This window comes from Coccinella septempunctata, chromosome 6, assembly GCF_907165205.1.
Source record: "Coccinella septempunctata chromosome 6, icCocSept1.1, whole genome shotgun sequence".
NCBI classification, from domain to species: Eukaryota; Metazoa; Arthropoda; class Insecta; order Coleoptera; family Coccinellidae; genus Coccinella; species Coccinella septempunctata.
In genome coordinates, this window is record NC_058194.1 from 18,685,454 (window position 1) to 18,709,446 (window position 23,993).

Sequence of the window (23,993 nt, forward strand, 5' to 3'; positions counted from 1 at the left end):
ATTTTTAGATTTTGGAAAAGGTGCATTTTCGCGAATACCCCTTAAATTGCCCGGAAAATCGAAAATGAAGAAACAAGTTAGCACAACACTTTTGTTTTTTTTAGAAAATTCGCGTTGATATGTGCAATGAATGTTTTCTTGATTCTCGATTTTCCGGAGAATCACAAAAGAAAAAAACTAAAGCAGCACTTTCGTGTTTTCGTATATCTTGAGAACCCTAAGGTATAGAGAAAAAATTGAAAGCTCAAGTCAAGCACAATTCAGCCGAAATTTTTTTATCAAAATCGAAAATTGCTGGTCCACAAACCTAAAATGAAAATTAAGCTCACTACGAAAAACTGTAATATCTCACGCATAAAATTGAACTTGTGATCACAAACCAAATAAATGAAATATTTCAGTGATAACTCAAAATTTTTTACTATTCTTTATGTCATTCCAATTCATACATACCTGATTTGTGGCTCTGAATTCTTCAACACTTTTCAATTTCAACAGAGACTTTATCAATCTAACAATGCCGTTTGGTGAGATGAGATTAGTTTCTACATTAACTACTCTAATTGTGTCATTTTTCTCCAATAATTCAGCTAACTTCTCTGCTTCTCGATCAGTCATACCAGTATTAGCTAAGGACAAAGTCTCCAAATGGGTATTCTTTTCCAAAGCTCTGAAGAGCTTGTCAAATTTGTCATTAGATATATTCTGAAAACAAGTACATGTAATGTGAAATCACTCTGTACTCAAGCCTATCTATCATTATATTAAACACTGTCAAAAAATGATTTTTCATCCTTTGAGAGCTGAAGAAAATATACTGAAGTCCATTTAAGAATGATCGACATCCCAGTAGGCATTGAAAGTCCAGACACAGCTCAAAATATGGTCACAAAAAATCGTCAATAATTCCTGAAGTTACAATCAGAGAACTGGAATACATAAATAAAACCTTGAAAAGTTTTTGAAAAGAAGAAATATTCAAATTCAGAGCATATTAATCAGCATTCAAAATTGATATAATTAAAAAGAACTTAAACGTTGGTCAGTATACAGATTCACACATAATAGGTCATAAGCTCTTTTAATAAATTTTTTTTTTGTGAATTCTGGTCCCAGACGGTTAATATTCTCAACTGGGTACCGAAAATAGAGTCAGAATCGAGTTAAACGGTTATTTCACAAAAAGATGGGGCGAATTTGATAAAATGCATTTGGTGAGTTCCTGGATGGTAGATTCACACTTGAACCTGATAGGTATTTAATGACCTTTTGTGACCACATTTTGAGCTAAAACAGAATTATATGATTTTCAATAACATATTTAATGACATGTGTTTCTCTATCACAGTAGCATCTTCAGGTGGTGAAGGTAAGTATGAAGAAAATGTTAGTGTGGCAGCGAAACACATGTCATAGTTTAACAACTCATGTTAGTGAAAATCATATGCTTCTGCTTCAAGTTCAATAATGAATTTTCATCAAGTATAAGCCACATCTACTCAGATATTTAGCTGCAACTGGACTTTCAAGCCCTGCTTTGATGTCAATTGTTCTTAAATTGAGTATACAAAATATTATTTATAAACGAAACAAACCTTAATATTGTTCCAGTTGAGATCAATGTACTTTGGCTCATCATCCTCTACCTTCTGTATTGTCTCATCAGGATCATTTGGATTTGGTGGTTCCATGGGAAATATTTTTTGTTTTGTTGCTTTGGTTATACCATCCCATCCCAAACCAACAGGCTGACCCTTGTTCAATAATGATGCATGATACTGATCTTGATTCATCATTGAATGAAAACCAAGAATAGCTACAAAACATCCAAGTGATTAGTTGTTTATTAAGAGTAGTTGATGAAATGCCAGTATGCACAAGTATAAAAATACCTACCAGCTAGATCAATAATTTCATCCTGAGTAGCGCTCGATAGAGCTTGCTCATATTCATCACCCAAATCAATGGCTATTTGTTCATCGGCTTCTTGTTCTTTTATGGGTTGAGGAGGTGGAATCCACTGAAATTAAATAGTTGCCTCAAAATTTCCAGTGTTGAAAAATTCTTCATATGAATTTAATTCACCAATGAGATAACATACTTTTTTTCCTCTAACAGTACCAGGAACATATGGTTTGAGTTCAGGTTTATCAGGGGTTTCAATCGCCTGTTTATTTATATGTTCTATCAACTGTTTCCTATTCAGTGGTCCTGTTGGATCTTTTTCACAATCATAACTACATCTTTGGGAAGGAGGTAGAAATGAATCCTAAAAAATATCGCCATGTTAACAATAAATTACTGTTTTTTAGATCGCATGGATAATCAACATTATATTGTATCTACACAGAATATCCTATCCAAACTCAATACAAGGTTTTTACAGCCATAATATTTTTCTCACTTACATACCATAATTCAAGGATTTAAATACAACTGTGACTGCTTGCTATCTTTCACACTATAATAGAACTAATAACTGAGAAGGGATTTAACATTTATCCTTAGCAATGTTTACATCAGGCTGATTGCCAATATTTCAGAGTCAAATAAAAAGTGGTTTAGACAGAGGTTAATGTACTCCCATTTGAATAGATGTATTTAAATGGGTATCCAGGAAGTATTTTACGTATGATATGGAACATAATACATAGGAAACGAGTCAAAATACTCCACTTTTGAATATTTGCTAATGTACACGGCCTTATCTGTTATCAGTTACTTTTTTCTAATGAGTAAGATAGAAGTTGAAAAAATCTATGGGTATGGTCTTAGTTGAAAATCCTTCATTAGGATATGATTGTACTCATTAGACATAACCTCTAATAGGTAATTTCGTAGTACTTACGTCTGGGTCAACTTCTTTAGCCAAAATATTTATTTCTTCAGCAGTTAGTTTATTCAGAAGATCATCAACATCAATTTCTTCATATTCACTAAGATCTTTGCCATATAACTTGGCAGGTGTTGTCATGGTGGTTGTTTTGGTTGTTGAAGACGTCTGAAATGGAGAAGACAGATGATTTAATTGGGAGGAAACTTATTGAAAACACAGCACGTATGTGGTTAGAGTTTATACGAGAAAATTTTAATGGTATCCAAATTCCTATGGAGGTTTTTTTCATATCAAGAATATTCTGAGAATACCTAAATTATTGTAGAAGATATTGTTTCTATACACTTAACGATATTCAAACTACTGACCTAAATTCCTTGAAAATGAAGCCACTAAAACGAATAATAAGCTACTTTATCACCCACACAATTGAAAATTGAATGATTTATTACACTTATCAACAATCGATAATTGATATGACGTTTATTCTGACATACGAGTGACATTGTAGATCAAAGTGATAGGGGTGTGGTAGGCTATGTTCATTTCTGGACTAATCGTGGGCTATGTTCCATACCCGGGGAATCCCGCAGACTAAAAAAGACCCTATTAGAAAAATTTTATATCTCTTTCAATTTAACACGTTCGCGACATGGAGAGATTCGCTGAGGGACCTGTTTGGACGTTATTTCACTTTTCTTGTTAAATTACGTATATTCATTTTAAATATGAATATAACCTTTTTTTATGATGAACTTGTTTGTTTTTCAAGTTTTTGACCATTTTCCGTCGTGTCCCGATGGTGGGTCACGACGTCCATATGTTATAATTGTCCCTCATAATCGTTGTTTCCCCAGGGGTGGTTCACACAGGGGTGATGTGTGTGTGAGTGATAAAATGACTATTTTTGTTTCAGATAGATAATTGATTATACTTTAGTCTGTTGTTTTGGAAATAAAACCTTTTTTAGGAATTATGTCCATATTTTTCACCCAAGTTTTCCATTTCCAAAACCCCACTACACACACATTTATAAATTTTGGCCATATAAAATTCACCCAGCGTGACCCACCCGTGTTTTAGTTCGGTCAAACAGTAGTCAGCGCTAGACAACAGATAAACATTCAGTAAACAAGACATCTTAAAGATTAAAATAAATCGAATATAGTAGTTGGTCACGATAGTATTTAATTTGAAAAAGGAAAATCGCTTCTATCGCCAAAATGGCTCATTTGCAGACCCATGTTCATATGAAATTTTTTACTTATTTTGAGGTCTATAATCAGCTTCAAAAATATTGAAACTTTATGTATGTATATGTAATATTTTAATATTAATACTATATTGCACACACACTCTGGCATAATATTGGTTGCCAATAAACAAAGGCGGACTTTGGGGATAAGTGATTATGTAAACGAAGCCTCATAAACTCCATTTGCAATAGACTTTGAAGAAATCTTCATTTTAAACCAAGCGTTAGCGCTTTTTAAACGCTTTCGACTTTCACCATGTTCTCATACAAGCGTTTTTAAGTACCCCCTTTTGTGAGTTTGTACTTAGAAACGACAGCGTTATCATTATGCATAAACTAAATAATGCCAGAATTCATAAAATGGATAACGCTAGCAAGATTAAAGGTAGAGGTGAATAATAAGCCAAATCAATTCAGATACATAACAACCACTAATACGAAATCAACAAATGTTGCGGTGCCTGGATCTTCTTGTCCTCAAATTGAAGCTATGCAAGCTATTTCTTATGGTTTGACCAGAAACTATCCCATCGGTAGTAAACGAGAAAGTGCTTTCAACTCAGGATTCTGTGAAGAAGGGACTTCATCGAGAAGTTAACCGTATTAGAAGATCTTGTGCGATGGTTGTAGCTCTTGCTCTTCAAACCCCATGTGTACATGTACTCGCTGCCACTAATATGATTGCAATTTCACGGTCTACCGACTACACTTTGCAAAACCCGGAGACGGTTAGTAACTTCTTCTTCAGTTAAGCCTTGGTTTAACCAACATGAAAAATGTTCAGGTTGGACAGCTTCCAAACCCATGTTAAACTCGTGACAATTAATGAATTAATCCACAATTGATACTACATAATGCCAGATGAGTACTAATAGTCCTTTATCACACATGCGGTCTACAAAAAAATATCATACGCCTACAAAAATGAGTTTCTGTAATTTTTCAAGTAAGTCATGTAATGAGAACCATATTTTTTGTGTGTATCTTAGGCAAACATACGCCTCTCCACATATGCAGCAATACTGAAAATTTGATTGAAGTGCCAAAAGGAAGTTTCCCTCGGTCTTCTACTTCAATTTTTGAGCAGCGTATTTTAACATACCTAGTTTCCCACTTTCACATCCAATACATGGAAATTGTGATATTAAAAAGTTTCCGATATATATACGCTGCAATCAATTAACAATTCTTTGGATGATCATATAAGATTAGATAAAATTACTTCATAACTTTATAAACATTTATCTAGATTTGAGTAACAAATTCGAACATCTTTTTTTTTGCTTTTTCTTAAACTGTACTTTTTGGTTCAATCTTCCAGTATTAAAGCTGTTGAATACTCATGCAATGGTTAAGCACAATTTGAAGTCGAAATTGTCATATCATAGGTGAATTTTTAAATCTGAATACCTACCTTTTTAGATGATGAAAGCAAATTTTTCGAACGCAAAATTTCAATTTTTCGAGAATTATCGGTTGTTACCTCAATTATTATTGACTCAACCACAATACGAATATGAGGCGAAAGTTTTCAGGTTTCACATAATATGTCACTGGTAAAAGTGGTAATGTAGGCTGTTGATGATTTACGTATATTCCTTCTTATTTCCTGGTGCTCCTCGTATCACCGAAACAAATTTATTCAATGATGTTTTGGAAAAATTGTCGAAAAACATTCTTGCAGAGGATGCCCATGGTGCTAAAGGTGCTTGCAGATTACTCTGACGTGACGTGGGACCACGTCGTAATGCACATGATCAACAAATCGAATATAAGGTTTTGTGTGGAAGCGTTCAAACCGTTGTAACGTGACGGGGGACTTGAATTCCATTGAACTCTAAAGGAAGATTCTTTTAGAGTTAAATGTTGCATTCCCTCATCACGTCAGAGCAATTTGAACGCTCCCGCGCAAAATCGTATGTTAGATTTTTGAATCATGCGCATTATGAAATGGTCCCACGTCACGTCAGAGTAATCTATAGGCACCTAAAGGCCGGTGCTGACTTATCCATTCCAAAGTAATAGGTGAAAACCATGTTAAAATTTGAAACAGCAACTTGCAGCAGGCTGTAGAGAGCGTAGGGTAAATTTGACCTCAAAAAATGCTCGCGTTCTTTTTCAGGAAAACCAAGTTTCCAGGGTCCCAAAAGTTTAACCCACATTATTTTACCGACGCTAGTAAGGGTGAAAATAACGTTTGAAGATAAAAAATGTTAAATTTCCAGGATAGTCGGTATTTATACCTAAGTGCTTATTTATGGGAAAACCCAATTATTTAGAGCGTCGTTAGACCCATCTGAAAGAAAATAATTATAATCATCTCTCTAACGGTGTTTCTAAATTTAAGGGCGTTATGGCCATTTCAATGAAAAATTATATGGCCAATAAGTAGAATTTGTAGAATCAACTTCTAGAGAGCAGTCACCCTTAAGCGAGAACACTGAACACACTGACTGAACAACCTGTAACGAATGAGAGTGATCGAATAATGGGTTGGTGGACAAATTTCTGACATGTGAAAATCGAATTTGTGTTTAATTTGTCCCATCTGAATTAGTTACTTTAAAATTGATATACCACTTAGAAGAGATTTTCGCGATACTTGGAATTAAGCGTCCATAAAATCCAAGGTCAGGAGGCGTGGGTGGCAAAAACAAAATTTCAAGTTTGAAGTGTATAATCGAGTGGAGCGGTCTGGGACCGGAACATCTCCGGCTCTGGCAGGCCTCCAAAGCTCTATACTTGGCGAACGGGGGGGCCCGAAATTCGATTATTTATAGTGCCGCAGATAGACAGATCCTCCGGCCACTGGCCTTCCCTTTTCCAGGGGAACGCCTGCTCGCGTCCATGACCTACGCCGAAATCTGGACGATGTCTTTCAGGCGAAACCGATATTTATTCATAAATTAATGAAATTTTGATAGATCTTTGATTTGATCTACTCATATTTCTTATTTCGAATATTATCTTGAATCCAGCCTCTTTTAAATTATGAAATATTGAAGTAAGATCCACTCTACAACCTTACAGATATGGGTCCCTAATCTACCAGCTTCAAGAACGACTATTCATCACGTCACCGTATTACTGATATCGATGATTTTTTTCTATTAAGAATTTTCGAAGGGTTTCTTTTCTAGGAGAAATATGAGTTCAAAATATGGCTGGGTAAGTAAATTGAACAATATAGAGTACATACAGTCCCTGGCCAGTTTATTAGACGCACTGAGAATTTTTTTTATATTTACTGGTATTGCCCGAGGAAAAAGCAGAATATTTGAATTTCATTTCCACAGAATGTCAGTTTTATCTACGACCCTCATTAAATTGTTCTATTTGGCATTTGTTTTTGATGTTGTAGTATTAATACTTAAGTATGAATCAGTACTATGTCTTCCAGTCGACGTCTTGCATTCTGCAGGTTCGGACGTTATTTCGATAATCCACATATGAAATCATTATCTTCGAATGCAGCAAACCGAACAATTCTGCTTTGATAGTATGAAGCTCTCATAGCTACACAGGGTGGCTCAGCAAAATATTAGAATTTCATGTTTAATCATCAATAAATCAATATTTTTTATCCAATATGATATATTATGTGTGAAAACCATTTACAGATGGAGTATATGTAACATATACATTCAATTTAATAATTCAATATTGAGATTTTGAATCGAATCAATGCGTCTAATAATATGGCCAGGGACTGTAGACTTGTCCCATTCTTGAACATACATAAGTCAAAAAATTCTCATGCACATTATTTATTCAGTTAGGATGTTAGAAAGCAACTGGTTTCGGACCCATAAGAGAACATCTTCAACCACTACAAAGGATCTCATTTCATCAGAAGAAGCCCAATATAAAAAAAACAAAATTCTTCTTCTGATGAAATGAAACCCTTTGTAATGCCTGAAGATGGACTCATATGTGTCCGAAACATGTTTCTTATTGACACATCTTGAATGGACCCATAAGAGTCTATCTTCAGCACTTCAGCCACTACAAAGGATTTCCTTGCATCAGAAGAAGAAGCGCCAACAGAAAATAACAAAATTCTTCTTCTGATGAAATGAAATCCTTTGTATTAGTGGCTGAAGATGGACTCTTAAGGGTCCATTTAAGATGTGTCAATAAGGAACATGTTTGGACACATATGAGTCCATCTTCAGCCACTACAAAGGATTTCATTTCATCAGAAGAAGAAGCGCCAAAAGAAAATAACAAAATTCTTCTTCCGATGAAATGAGATCCTTTGTAGTGACTGAACATGGACTCATATGTGTCCGAAACATGTTCCTTATTGACATCTTAAATGAATTAATAATGTGGAGTAAGACTTTGAGAATTTACTGACTTATGTGAGTACCTACAACTCTACTATTTCTTGAAAACAAATTGCGAATCGAGTCAGTATTCGGTAGCTCACATTGAAAATTCTTCCAGGAAAAGTGGTGAAAAGTTCGTCTTTTTCAGTTTTTTATTTTGTTCGGTTGTTTTATCAGTGCTTAAGCGAATATCAGTGAGAATGAGAAAAATTGATGCAAAATGGATCCCTAAATGTTTCAATGTTGACCAAAAGCATGCAAGGGTAGAAGCTCGCGTTCTATCTGTGCTCGATTTGAAAACGATGTAGACTTCTTAAACCAAATTGTTACTATGGATGAGACTTGGGTAAATTTCTAAGATCCAGAAAAGAAGCAACGATCAATGGAATGGCGACACTCTGGTTCTCCAAGACCTAAGAAGTTTCGTGTCCAAAAATCTGCTGGAAACGTCCTTGCTTCAGTTTTTTGGGATTGCCATGGAGTAATCATGATTGATTTTTTGGATAAGGGTAGAACAATAACCGGAGATTACCTACTATTCGACATTACTGTCCACTCTACGGGAAAAAATTAAAGAGAAAAGAAGCGAAAAGCTATCCAAAGGTGTTTTAGTTTTTGCAGGACAACGTCCCTGCACGCAAATCTCATGTTGCCATGCAAAAAATTCGTGATTTAGGGTTTGAATTACTAGAACACCCCCCTTATTCACCAGATTTGGCTCCATCCGACTATCATCTCTTTCGTCAACTGAAAAAAAGTTTAAAAGGACGTAAATTTTTTTTCACGAGGAGGTTATAAAAGCTGTGAAGGTCTGGTTTGCAGAGCAAGAAGAAATATTTTTTTTTAAAGGTCTTGAGACGTTGCAGGTTCGCTGTAATAAATGTATTCATTTAACAGGTGAATATGTTGAGTAATAAAATATTTTGACATTGAAATTTTTTTTGATCTTAGGCTAAGAATTTTTCAATATATCCTCGTAAGAGCCCTAGAGCATTAGAAACAAGGTTCAAAATGTTGTTCAGTCTACGATCGAGCACATGTTCGTCATTTTTTTGACAGTTTAAGATGGCCGGCCAAGAGAATTGATGAATCGAGTGGAGGATAGAAGGATGGATGAAATATCCCCAAAAAAAATTCTTTTTATTCTGAGAGCCCCGTCTAGACCCAGAGCACCAAGGTTCAAAATGGACAATTGTTTTTTTTACTATTGAGAGCATAGTTCGTAATTTTTTTTTCGAAAGTTTAAATGGTCGGCCGAGCAAAATTGATGAATTTCGTAGTTCTTGGTATGAACTATGGTATTTTCAGATGCCTTTTTGTTCCTTTCCGAAAGCCCTATAAAACCCCAGCTCCAATATCGAAATAAATCTGTATTCTGTCAACGATCCATCGCATGATCCTCATTTTTTTTTGAAAATTTGAAACGGTCGGCCAAGAAAATTGATAAGTAAATCTGAAATAGGTGGTCAGGAAATTCAAATGAAAACCAATAAAGCATAGGGCCCCCGAAAATTGCATATCTACGTCAAATGAACTTTATTTTGGTCAGATTGATTTGAATTTTTTGGATGTCTTATTATTTATAAAGATGAACGGAGAGCTTACGTCTCCCGGATATGACAGGTAGAAGGGTGACAAATACCCAAATGGAAATGCACAAGAACACTTAGAATTCCACCGTAAAAAGACTCATGAAGAAGAGCACTTAAAAGCGTTTGTCTGGCGTTTTAAATAGAAGCGCCATTTCTCCCTATCAATAAAAGCTATTGGAACACGAAACGACAGTTCGAGAACGAGAAACTGGAACAAGGAAATAAATATATCCACTGTCGCATCTTTTTCCATTGTGAATTCAAGACCTGCAATATTTTCTCAGTGGGTAGCAAGAGACCAATCATACCTACTCCAATTGTTCTCAGAACTGAATTTCAATATAAATTGAACCACTGGGAATTCAAACTTGTGATCGAACTGAAGGGTCGATGCTCGCTTATCTGAGATCTGTTGTCATGTTTTACAAGATGATCGATGATATTGTGATATTTCAAAAAACCATATTCGATTCTTAGAATATAGAATATAGATATTCTATGTTCTAAGATTCGATTAAATTGAAAAATCATGGGTTTCGAGGAAAACTAGTATATTCAATTTTTTTTTCCTTCAATTGATCACTACAAGAATATTTTCCACAATTCTTCTACACAATATATGGTTTGAGAGCTAGATAGTATCACTTAAAAAATATGTATATAGATTTTTTCAAGATGGTGGATCAACAGAGAAAGTCTAATGAACTTTATTGCTCAGAGTCACAAACATTTTACATTCTATTTCAAACATAATAAATCCTCAGTTTAGTATCTACATTGTTTCACGTATAAACATTGAGTATTGAAGTGGTGGAACAGTCAAAGGTTTAACGTACCTATCTACAAAATCCTATTAAAAACAAGAAGAGCATTTTGGCAATTTTAACACTCCAAGATATTTTTCCATCTAGGCACCTACTTCGGGAAATTTACCTTTTCGAAAATAAACTTGAGAAGATCTTTATGATCCATGCCATTCTGCACATAAAAGTCGGTTGTGCATGAAATACTTGTACTTTTTCCACGCCAAATTATGATGTTATACGCCAAAGCCTTTTTATTTTTACGCAGGTCGTTAATCAGCTGCCTGTTAAAATCTCGTCACTAAGCAAATAAAAATTTCGATTGGTCCCACTTATACGGTATGTGAATAGAGACAAATTAGAAATAAACTCAGGAAGTGATGGGCAGATTTCAAAGGGAAAAAATAGTTACGTATTTAAATAGAAATACGACTCTGGTGTGGGTAAAGAGTCCATTCTATTCGGATCATTGACATGGGCATAAATTGAATTCCTTTGAACGAATGTTTTGCAACTACTACTGTCGCTCAAACTGGATCATGGATCAAAGCCATCGTCCAAGAATAATTAGGACGTCCATTGTTCGTCTGTTTGGACAGGCATTGAACCTGTTACATTTATGTGTACCTATTCGATGTAGGTACACACAACAATCATAATTTCATTTGAATTCAGGGATTTTTCATTCATTCAATATCGATCTAAAAGCAATATTTCTGCTTGAATAATACATTTCGAAAAAAACACCTTTTCCTTTTATCATTTTTTCCAACTCGAACTCGGAATGATCCTTAAAATCCTTAAAAAATTTTAATTTTCAGTTATCGAAATATTGTTTTTCATTGATGTGATTAATCTTCTCCTAACACAAAATTTCACCCATATCTTGAAGTTCCTTCATTGTGATCACTATAAACATGCCAGACTTATTTATTGGCCAAAATTAAAAAGAAAAGATTCAATATGATAGTACTTCTCACGTGCTATCCCAATACGCTATCGTAAATTGAACTTAAGTATGGAAAGTCAATATACGATAAAGCCCATTTTTCAAAAGAAAAAATAAATAGCGCAGATTCGAATATCATTTGGTTTTGAAAACCATTCAATTCTGGAGAATTTTTTTTTTGTTTTTGCTCGATAGTTTCCTCAATAGTACATTTGGATAGCCTTTGAAAAATACTACCATGGTCCACTTTTCAATTTTGTGAGCGAGTCAAAAAATCCAGTGACCTGTTCACGAGAAACACACTGCACTATTAACAGTTATTAGGTAAGTGAGTTTAATTCCATAATATAATAAAAATAAATGATGAATCACACAAATTGCAAACTATAACAATTCAAATTTAATGTACAGGAAAAGGGTGGACGATGGCATTGAATGGCAGCTCTGTAACTGTACAAGAGCTAGGGAAAAATGAATTGCACCGATTGCACGTTTTGTACTAGTAGAAAGACCAGGCTCTGTAGAATGATGTCTACAACTGATAAGCCTTCCAAAGGCGTACCTTAATAGGAAATTTCTGCAAATTCTGTAGCTGGTCAACCTGTTCATGATTTTCTTTCATATTTTTCTATTTATTATTTAGGTATAAAAGTTCATTGTGCTTTCATTTTCGAAATTACAAATCATTCCTTTTCAATACAATGAAATTTTTTCGTTTTCCTACCTGTGATTACTTTAGTAGGTGCTAACCTGATTTTATTCCCATTCATGAATGAATGAGTATAAATTAAATTAGAGGTAAATAAATGAGTTTGAAAATTTTTGTACTCACAGGAATCTGAAAATTTCTCTGTATGAAAAAAATTGCAGTGTTACTTTTATTATGTGAATTAGGCAGTAAAGTTTGCATAATTTGATTGTTTAAATTAATTGCAAATACTACTGAAACTTCTTTTATATCCTTAAATAGAGCAACTTACTTCTTTCGTGGGTAATATTCATTCTATCGAATTTGAACAATCACTGCGCCTTCGCCATTTTGCAAACCATTTCGATTTTTTATTGAATGAGATTCAATCAAGATTCAAGGATCACAAATATTTGTGGTCCATTTAAGTTATATAATTTTCAAAGAGTTCTGCATTGACATTCGTGAGTAGGTTTTATATCTTTCTATTCAGTTTGGTGTGCAAATAGTAGTTAGGGGATGTTGTCTCTCTCCCTTAAACCGCTCCTAATAAGATGGTGAATATAATTATGTAGTGGAAAATTCTCCAATTTGAATAATTTATGCAATTATGTATTCCATTCGATTTCGTAACACAAAGAAAGTCGTTGATCTCATTCACAATTCTCAAATCATTTTCAATAAAATGTTGTTATTCCCAAGGAAAGTTGCCAACAGACTACGATTAAATGGAAAATAAACTGCCAAGACCGCTATATGCAGAACAATCGTTCATTTTCCACGAATCATTCTTATAAAATGAAATCACATGTTCTGGGCGTACAGAATTAGTAAAATTTGTCGGTGAATATATTTCGTAGTGTTACAACAATCTCTCTCCTCCACATAATTTGTTTCAAGGTGACTGGAATATAGATTCATTTTCCCCTTTACCACACAACTAATCGACTTTCTGGGCATAACCATAATACTACCAGTAATGTCACAGAAATTCTTTTTTTTAGCGACCTGAAGTTTACCTTTAGATACAGTACTCATTTATGTTTCAATATTCAGTCCATAATTTCGAAAAAAAATTCAGTTATCCATATTCACATTATTTGGCGCCATAATAGTGCTCTTCGCAAAAAAGTTAAAATTCAAGTGAAAACAAGATGATTCAGATTCAGATTGGCTGTTGGTAGATGGTACTCGATTTCTTAACTTTATTTCATAAATTCATATCCAATAGATTTTGATTAGGTGCAGAAGTTTTTTATCAGACTTCGGATTTTTTGAAAACAATGGAACTCAGATGGAATTCTCATATCCAAAGTTTCAAAAGCATTACATTCGGATAAATTTGCATCAGGAAAGGGAAGAAATAAAAAATGATTCATAACTCAAGTTCAGCATAAATAAAAAATAACAAAAAAAAAACCGCAGAAACACGTGAAAATCAGGGATCATCTCAAAATCAACTGTTCCCTCTACGAAAATTCAGCATATCCTTGAGCTTGTAGTTTACTCAATGAATCATTTATCCAGCTATTTGCAATCTCTTTACTGGCCATTTCTATTTTTCATTAGATCAGACTATTTTGTCTCGAGTGAGTCATGATGAGCTGGCACTGTATTTGTAAACTTTGTGTGGTTGTACTGTAGGTTGTTTGAAGGTTCATCAGACGATTTTCTTATAAATTCAGTGTTTTTCGGTACAATAACCTGTTCGCACCTTGCGAAAGGAAACAGGTGAGGCGAGAATACGCATGAAGCCTATTTTTAGATGGTATAAACCGACCTCATTCAATCACAAAGCGGAAACGGCGATGCTCCTTTCAGCATTGTATGGGTCATGAACAATATGCGCTTTTTATTTGAACGGGACACAATTGGCACTGGAAATAGCTGGAAGAGAATAAATCTTAAACGATGATTAATAACCCCTACGTCCACAGGAATGAACCGACAGAAGGCTGAGAAATAATTTGGGCTTGTTTTACAGGGAAGGCCACTTGCAGATTATTGGCAGAAATATTATTATCTATCTGCTGAATTTCGGTTTATAATTTAAAAAAAATAGAGTTTCGGATTGGAATCCAAAAAAATGGACAACTCTATGAATTATTCACAATTGTCGTTTCCACAATAGAAGTTGAAGAATAAATGAAAAATATGCCTGACCATCTCTAGTCCTCTAGGCTTTTGCAAAAATTCGTTGCACAAATGAAGGTACAAAAATCCTTAGAGCTTTTGGTCCGATTGAGAAAGCCACCTCTACAATTTGTTTCGCAAGTAAATGTTTTCCTTATTCATACTATACAATTGAAAAATTAATGTTTCTGGAGCTGTATATGAGCAAAAAAATATTATATGAAAGACTCACCCTAATTTTTGACAAGTAATCAACCCCTAAATTTTTTCGCAACTATTTTTCACACCCTGTAAAAAAGAGCTCAAGATCGGAAGGAATGTTTGTAGTGAAATATGCTTTGTTGTACATTTCAACCGTCGAAGAAAGTGTCAGCTAATTTAGGGCAGAATGAAAAGAAGTTATGGAAACAATAAAAATAGGTAAGAATAAGGGAACGACTTATTATAAAAATAAAATGTACTATTCATCTGAGTACTGGGAAACCACGTTTTCTGCAATATTCTTGATGCTCACATTTTTATTTTTCACCAGAATACAATATGATAAATATAAAAGTTTCTCCTTTTATTCTGTCGTCTTTGATGAGAAACGACTCGTCATTGGAGTCTAAAATTGACGAATATGTGTAGCTTAAGGATTTCATCATTTTTATTTCATGTGAAACGAATATTTTGAAATTTCAATTTAGGCAAAGAGTAGCAAAATTATTTTATCCTCAATCTTTTATGTATGGACTTTATCTCCAATAGGTTGTTAACATAATATTATCTATCATCTTATCAATATTTTCAAACATGATATAGGTAGGTAACATTCAATGTTGACTTAGAGCAGCATCGAATAAAGTGTGCACTACTTTGGCCACAGATCACTGTTCCACCCCCCCCTAGACACGCGTCCAGGAAATAAGGAAATAATGAACCAGTAGATTAGCTGGATTATTCGTTTCAATGACTAGATATAAATGCTGGATCATAAAACAACGCATGTCCTTCTATAGCTTATATGTATAGCTCAGCTAGGCCTATTACAAAGATCCTATTAAAATATAACATCAAAGACTGCTGCTATAGCCTCCTCCTCTCCCAGATTTACCAGTAATAGAACCATCCTATAACTCATTTAGAAGAGTTGTCGAATACTTATTAGGTTTATCGAATACCTTTTTTTAATATACCTAACATGAACATTTTCTAAGCACCATAAATAGAATATGTAGTTTGAAAAAAAATCTTGTGTAAAACGTAAGATCTTCATTTGCGTTTACGGCATTCTTGCATCAAGGATTGTATGAAAATGAATCTACGCTTTATTGCACACGAGGATTCACATTTCAACTCTTCGTGTTGAATTTTCGAATACCTACTGTTGTGTATACGCGAGCAAAATGATGCTTTGTTTATTTTCATTACAACATTTCACTAGACTCACAATAATAAACCAAACCCTCAAAAAATTTATGACGTTGAAATATTGATCATCTGGCCCCCTTCCAGACTTTTACTCTACCCGACCTCTATTTCTAGCTACCCTACTATGTTCCATTCGCAATCTCGCAGATTCGAAAATATCACTTTGACTCTCCTACCATTTTAATGATTTTTTCATTTTATTCATAAAATTTCAACAATTGACATTATGTTATCAACTTTACCAAATTCTATTATATATAATATTCGGTATAAGATAATTTATTTAGATCCATTTCTAGAAATAAAGAGACAAGAGAAATAAAATAAGGATTCTATCTGGTGGAGTGTGAAGGCTTAAAAAAGGTTTCATTAACTACAAACACCTTGAAGTCAAGGCTTGATATCGGGTGGGACCTTTCCAGATCTTCGTATTGCTCTTACTCTATTCAGCATTGTGTTAATAAGGTTATCCTGGTTATCAACAAAACTTCGAGGAATGTTTTTCCAAATGACCGTCAAAGTATTGACGAGCTGTTATAATGTCTGCGGTAGGTCAGGTAAGCAGTGTAGTAGCTGTGATATTGCAGACCAGAAATGTTCAATAACATTTAGGCCTGGAGAGGGCCAATCCATTCAGTAAATGTCATGCATTTCTATGCGGTCGTTGATAACTGTGGCCCGGTGTAGACGAGCATTATAGTTGATTAACATAAAATTGTCACCGATCGCTGCCATAAAGGAAAAAATATTGGTTCTACGACCAAATCACAATACCACACCGCTGTCATGGTTGCGTTTTTCACATTTTTATCATATTCCACATAAAGTTTTCCTACTATTCTGAATTAATTAGGAGCCAAATCAGATGCAGTTTATTCTGAATAAACAGTACGAAAGTGTATCGCAAAGAGAACTCTCAATTGAAATTTAATTCACTTCAAGTCTAGGGAAAATTTCAGATTCAGAGGGTGAAATATCAGAAAATACAAATGGTCCTTCCAAAAAAACAGTGATTGCATTTTGCATTAGGTGTAGAAAATATGCACAGCATATAAGTTAATGTGAATAAGGTGGTAGAAATCAGAAAGAATTCTCATTGATCAAGTTGAAATTTAATTCACTTCAAGTCAATTGTCTAGGTAAAATTTCAGAGGGTGAAAAATCAGAAAATACAAATGGTCCTTCCAAAAAAACAGTGATTGCATTAGGTGTAAAAAATATGCACAGCAAATAAGTTAATGTAAATAATGTGGTAAAAATCAGCAAATCTTAGCTAATGCTGTGCATTTTGTTGAGAGGAAGTGACCCTTTGAGTTTCGATTAGAAAATATATTAAGTCAACCCCCTATCTACCCTTTGTTCGAGGTTTGTTTAAAAAAGGCGTTCATTTAATTTCTAGCTGCTGAAAACCTTAATTTTCAATTGCTAAAAATAATTTTTTGGACTATACTGATAAGCGCATTGCTTTTGTATTTCGAAAAACGAAAAACAAATGATTAATTCAGGATATGAAGGTCTTTTGAATGAGGGGTCACTTACCCCATCTTCCCTATTCAAAATTTAACGGTTGCAGTTGCTCATTTCGGGATTATGCCGAGATCCTAGATTAACCTGATAGAGGCCCAGTTGCAGGAAAGTCTATCAAGATTTGATGTCCCATCAAAATTTAAAACTGTCATTTTTGAAGGGGAAAATGGAGGATTAAGATTTTAATGAAGTATTAAATTTTAATGGACTTTCCTGCAACTGGACGAGAATCTAGCATCTACTTTAATCCCTAACTGAGCAACCGGGCCTAAGGGTTGAAGCGATACGGATTTGAATTTGACCTCAAAAGCTGTACCCCTAGAACAAAAAATCGACTTGTCCGACCGTTTTTTTATAATTCGGTTCTGCCGACTTACAGACCCGCTGTTTCATTTTCAATGGCCCACTCTGTATTTTTTGAGAATAATTTAGACTTTTAGACAAACTCAAGGAGAATAGATTGAGCACGCCAAGAAAAGTTTGGAATGAATATTAGAACCATTATTTAGGAGAAATTGCTGGATGATTTTCTGCAGTTTGTTCTGGTTTCAACAGGTTAACATATTCATAGCCATCAAAATAATCCACAATGACATATACATGGCGCTTTTGGTTCGAAATAATCCATTCTGAACTGTTTATGCTTTTACGCCTGGGCTTAAATTCGGTTAACCGAAATATTCATGATATAAATATTGGATATCCCCAGTCATATAACCACGTGGAGTGTTCCGATTCAATGAGAGTATTTTTAATCTAGATTCATAAAGTTTATTTCTTCTAATATTAATAGAGTGAAAAAAATTCTTCTGGAGATTATGAAATCGAATAATATAATATCTATACGATTACAGTGGTTTCCACCATACATTAGTTGCATTATTTCTTGAAATGTTGACTTCAACAGTCAACACGATCATAATTAGAGACGGTCGCATTAAACATTGAAATGGATAATTGAAAACCAGTCTTAAGAGGAGCCGATGTGTTTTTCCATAAATTATCAAGTCAGACTGTCCATTTTCAAGGAACATTATTCGTTAGTTGAGTTTCCCACTTCCATAGCGCGAAGATGATTAAAAGACCGACGGATTATTAAAAGACAAAGGATTCATTCAGTTCCATCTGAAAAGGCCGCCTCTCTCGAGTTCCCCAGTCTAGCAAACATAAAACTAATAAAAGATGCTTGCCAATTTCACGAATTTGTTCCGTGTGTTAAACACCTGCCAAAATGCTGTAGTAATAATGTGTTTGTGATCACAAAAATGTGTGATCGTTGTCATCGTACGACCAAGTTGAAGATCATCCTTTGAAGTTAACCTTGTACCTTGACTTTCTCGATAATTGGTATATCTTTTTTCCACTTTCGCGCTGTTGCGTTTTGATGAAATAGTGTTTAATTCCTTTTTGCCCGAGGATTTGCTTGTTATCAGTACCTACCAAGAGTGCAAAGTGTCGAAATATATTTTTTCTACAAGCGTGCGCGTTCAACCTTTTTCCCGCACGCATTTCAAGTTGCAAAGAGTCACTTTTCCAAAACGTGCGGGAAAAACGCCTGCTATTTCTTTCCCGCACGCAAATGCGTGCGGGAATGGATTAGCAGGGGTTTTTCCCGCACGCAAATCTTATAGAATAAATTAAATTCTATCATGTCTCTATGCACCGAACGTCAACGATGAGTAACCCATGGTAACGACATGGAGAATTACCTCTGTCATTTTATATGAAATATAAATATAAATAAATATCAAATGAGATATGATCTGCATCGTGCAATTGATATATTTATATACTTCAAGCGCTTGTAGAAAAAATATTGTTCCTAACTCTTGCGGAAAGTGTCTTGCCCGCACTCAACTGCTTACCCGAACTCTGCTTCGCATCGTTCGGGCAACGGCAGTTTCGTGCGGGCAAGTATCATTTTCCGCACTTGATAGGAAAATAACTATAAAAAAATTAAAGGAATACGGAGTAATTAAGTATTCAACCCAAGTAAATTCTCAATGAAAAGGCCCAAACCCATTCCCAGACAAGGTCGTAAAATGAAATAATAAAATTCAATTCTAAGACGTCCTTTACAAACTCCGATGAACATAATAAATAAGTTAAACTGTTCGAAATGATGAAACATTCTATTGGGTAGATGGTTTGGAAAAAATTGTTTTTCATTTTTGTACTATTGTATTCCTTGTACAATGGCCATTCGCTTGAAGGATAAATCAATGAAATTTCGTTGTAGACGATAGCTGGTGGATATTTTTCCAAATTAAATATTCAGAATGATTAAAAATATCAAGATGCTTATGTATCTAAATTAAAATTCACATTATATTATCCAGATTTCACAGATTTGAATTTCCTTTCATGCAATGCCAGTCTCCAACTTGAAAAAAATTCAACAAATTAAAAACTGTTTTTCTGTTATAAGTATGCTCTGCTTGTCGATAAATATTTCGAATTGCGATCTTTTCGATGTCAGAAAATGTTATACAGTAAGCCCCAAATTTGTGTTATGGCGTAATCGATAATTTTTAAGCGCAATCTTTATTTTGTATGACTACTCTTGAAGTGTACCTTTAACAAAATTGCACATACGTAGCAAATATTAAATTATCATTCTCTTTCGTTGAAAAGATATTCAACAAACATCAACTAATTCACAAATGAAGAAGCCTGATTCAACCTAATGAAATAATTAAATTGAACTTTTTGTGGCAAAAAATAATGAACAAATTCATTCGCTTTTTAAACTGCCTGAATTACTTCATTGAGTAGAATTCTTCCTTCATTTCCGAATCAGTTAATGTTCGTTAATTATTTTTTGACGATATGAAATAAGAACTTGATTCTTGGTGTATCTGTGTAACTTGATATACCCTTCAAGGGCTTCAAGAATAAAGATTACCCATACCCATAAAAAATCAGGATTGCCGTTGAGAAACGTCCTATCTCAAATTCGAGGCACGCTGTATAAACATACTAATAGACTGGCCTGAGCATATTCATAACAAAAAAAAGTCTATGATTTACTGAATTTCCTCAAAATCAGAGTCTCGCACTGTACAGGTCCATGCGTTTTCAAGAGAAAATATTTCCTTGGCAGTACTTGGTACAAAATCAACATACTCATTAATTTGGATAGCATCCACTAATGAAAGTCATGATCATAATTAGATTATAGGATAGTGTTTTGCAATTAATGAATGAACTAAGGAAAAGTTTTCACTTCTTATGAATAGAATTCGTGATTTGGACGTTTAAAAAAGTGAAATTATTGCATTATTTCTTAGCACGGATGAATAATGACAGATTAGTCTTCCGCTCCCTGAATCAAGTTCCAACAGTATATTATTTCACAAAAACTTTTCTAAATGAGATTGAAATGGCGAAATCTACATATATTATCATTGAAATTTTCACTAGACTAATTCGAGTGAAATGAACTGAATTTATTTCATTTCACATATACAGGGTTTTTACTAGAGATGCGACAAATACGCAGGAAGTGATTTCTCGTCCGAGATTATCAATACACCCCTTCTAAAATGGGGATGTCAATAGCTGGAACTTTTTCTATGTTTTCTTTAATGAAATTGAAAGACAAAAGATATTGGGATATTTCATTAAATTTTTCAATTCGTTGATAGTTTTCCATCATTCTAAACAAAAATTAAATTCATCCAGCTATTGTTTGTTGGAGTGAGCTTCTGAGGGTCTATACTAGCCTTTGAAAATTTTCGCAAGATCCAATGTTGCTGCTGACAACCTCATCTTGTGAAACCTTGGAGCGTCTGTTAACAAAAGGTACTTTTCTTTTGTCTAATAATGCTCTAAACCAGTCAAAACTCCACCATTGCCAGGAAAAACTGCCGGTGAATGCATTTTTGATAATTTTTCTAATATTTTGGTAGACATAATAAGCTTAAAAGAGTAGGCGTGCAACCTTCTTTTTTTGCTTAGGTACGGAATAATGAAACTCTAAGTATAAGCAAATCGAAAATTTCACCGAAGTATCGCTTGCCTTTCCACTTTTGTTAACGAAAAACTAAAAAGAGTTCCTATTGTGGATACCCTATATTTCAGAAGGGGTGCAAATTTGACACCATTATATTAATGTTTTTCTATAATTTCTTATAGGAATATACATCTACATGTCTACATCTTTGCCGCATCTTTAGTTAACACCTAGTACAGATGGATTTGAAAAATTTCTTCAATAGTTCAACAATATTGGTCAGTAAATGCTAGGTTTTATCTGAACTTCATCAACTGCTGGTCAGAAAATATTAAGACATCAGCCTAAAACGATGAATTTTTGAATTAGATATATCCAAAAACGAAGTTTTTTCAAGTATTATAACTGGAATTGGATATTTGTCCTCATACTTTAGCATTAAGGAAACAAAATGAAAAAAGCATGAAAGTGATATCTACGTTCACATTACGATGTATCAAATTGTCGCCTAAAGTATTCACCATAAAATAAATTATGACATAAATTACGTAAAAATATGGCCATTTAACGATGAGCTGTTACATTATTTCACTTTGAAAGTTGCGGGTTAAATGAAATTTTAAATATTTGGTTTCTTGAAGTGTTACCCTAATTAAAAATTTATTGAGTACATTCAACACTATATATCCAGAAAATAGTTGATGAATATTGCAAACACTCTACTTTGGGGAGTAGGTAATATTTTTACAATTCCATCCAACTAATAAAACTAACAGTTATGATAGGTATCCTTTTGAAATACTTAGTTGGCGTGGCAAATGTAAGCAAATTATGAAACACAATACCCTGGTCTCTCTCCATTCTTGGAAAAACTCCATATCCCATATCCAGAATAATTGAACGTTCACACGAAATCAATGTCAAATATCACAGCACTAAAGATACTACAGAAACCTATCGAAACCACTTAAAACACGTACAACATGTTAGACTTTTCCGAGAAACTGGGTGCAATCGCGTTAAATCGACTAGAGCAGAAGCTACTAGTATTTCGGGAGTCGCATTTTGCGATATATTTTTGAATATCAGCGCTCTCTACAATTTCCGATGGTGTATCCCGAAAAAAGGCACCTTGTCTCTGGAAATTATGGAAGCAAACCGTGGTTACAGTTCATCGAAGCATTTACTATCTAATTAATCTAAAAATATCTAATATTCCTACCACATTTTATTCTAATTGGATATTTTTAGATATGGTCGAACGGCTGTTGTGACTTCGGAAGCATTGAAACGTCATTAAAGAGCGCTTTTCATTTGGATTTAGGATTCTGCTCGCTTCCTTATTTTTTCCTCCGCATACAGCTGTTGAATTATTTCTGAACTTGATGGCGTTGAAAAACAAAAAACATTTAACTCCTTTCTGAAGAAGAGATATTATAGGTAGGTATTTATACGAGAGAAGAGACTCTTTAGAGAACTCATTACTATATAAATATACCCCCTTAGAGCTAACATAGCCATTCTAGAATTTTTGGGTATTTTCCTTAACATAATTTCATGCTAATTTATTGTTACCTTTACACAAAATTTTCCGCGCAATTGTTCGAACAATTACCTACTAGCATTACCTGAGAACCCAACAGCTAATCGAATGCATGAATTTAAGTAAATAAACTGTAAGATATCGTGAAATAAAATAAAATTTCCGATTCTAAATAGGTGAATTAAAAAACAGAAAAATAAAATTTTTACTAATGTAAGTTATTGTCGTGTCGTGGATGAACTCATGTTAGTCAATGAACGGTTCCTTATTGTTTGAGGATATCTAATTTATTGAAATAATATATCAAAAACTATTATTCTTTAACGGTAACGAAAATTTGATTTCTTAATGCCAAATGCATGAGTTTATTGAGACAAAGAGTTGTCACGTGGAATTTCATTTATATACCAAAATTCATGAGATTATTAGGTACCTATTTATTTTCGTTGAAATAAATACGATGAACGTATTCTTTTATAACTTTTTCGAAATTGCGAAATTTTAATTGAAAAAATAGGTACTTGAAATGAAATTCTGAATACCTACTCACCTACGTCTATAAAAGATGAAAATGTGAATTTCCTTGGGATTAGGCAAAAAGAAATTAATATTCTGTTTGCACGATGACGATTTATTCAGCTCTATTTTAAAAATTATCCATCTCCATAATGTGAGGAAAAGAGTTTGATAAATTTTGGTTCCTATCATATATTCACGAAGAAAAATGCTGTTCCAGTGATGATATTTTTGATCTATTATATCTTGAAACGGATAGATCAACTAATGAAAGATCAAATGCATTGAAGTACAAAACATAAGGAATTTATAAACTGAAAAACAGGTAGGTCTTCATTTCTCTGGGAATCTCAGAAGTATTCGTTCCATAAAAAACCAATAGTTAATTGGAAAAAATCAATAACCCTTGTCTATGGCAAGCTATAGGTAGCTTCAAGAAAATTGAAGAAATG

General features: G+C 33.9%; 1 protein-coding gene across 11 annotated transcripts in view; it reads right to left on the reverse strand.

The window, feature by feature from the left end:
• Positions 1-23,993, reverse strand: part of LOC123314988 (tropomodulin-1) — a 62,382-nt gene that overhangs the window by 15,071 nt on the left and 23,318 nt on the right. For 6 of the 11 annotated variants that reach the window (XM_044900496.1, XM_044900498.1, XM_044900497.1 and 3 more), the window contains exons 2-6: positions 2,849-3,001; positions 2,102-2,269; positions 1,897-2,020; positions 1,596-1,816; positions 454-705 (exon numbers count right to left, since the gene is read on the reverse strand). In XM_044900496.1, the coding sequence (XP_044756431.1) occupies positions 454-705; positions 1,596-1,816; positions 1,897-2,020; positions 2,102-2,269; positions 2,849-3,001 (918 nt within the window). Of the gene's footprint in view, positions 1-453; positions 706-1,595; positions 1,817-1,896; positions 2,021-2,101; positions 2,270-2,412; positions 2,562-2,848; positions 3,002-3,147; positions 3,167-3,204; positions 3,363-4,828; positions 4,835-20,938; positions 20,947-21,797; positions 21,804-22,327; positions 22,560-23,993 lie in introns of those variants that run through there. The other 5 variants (XR_006537892.1, XR_006537891.1, XR_006537894.1 and 2 more) reach the window with 5 other exon arrangements.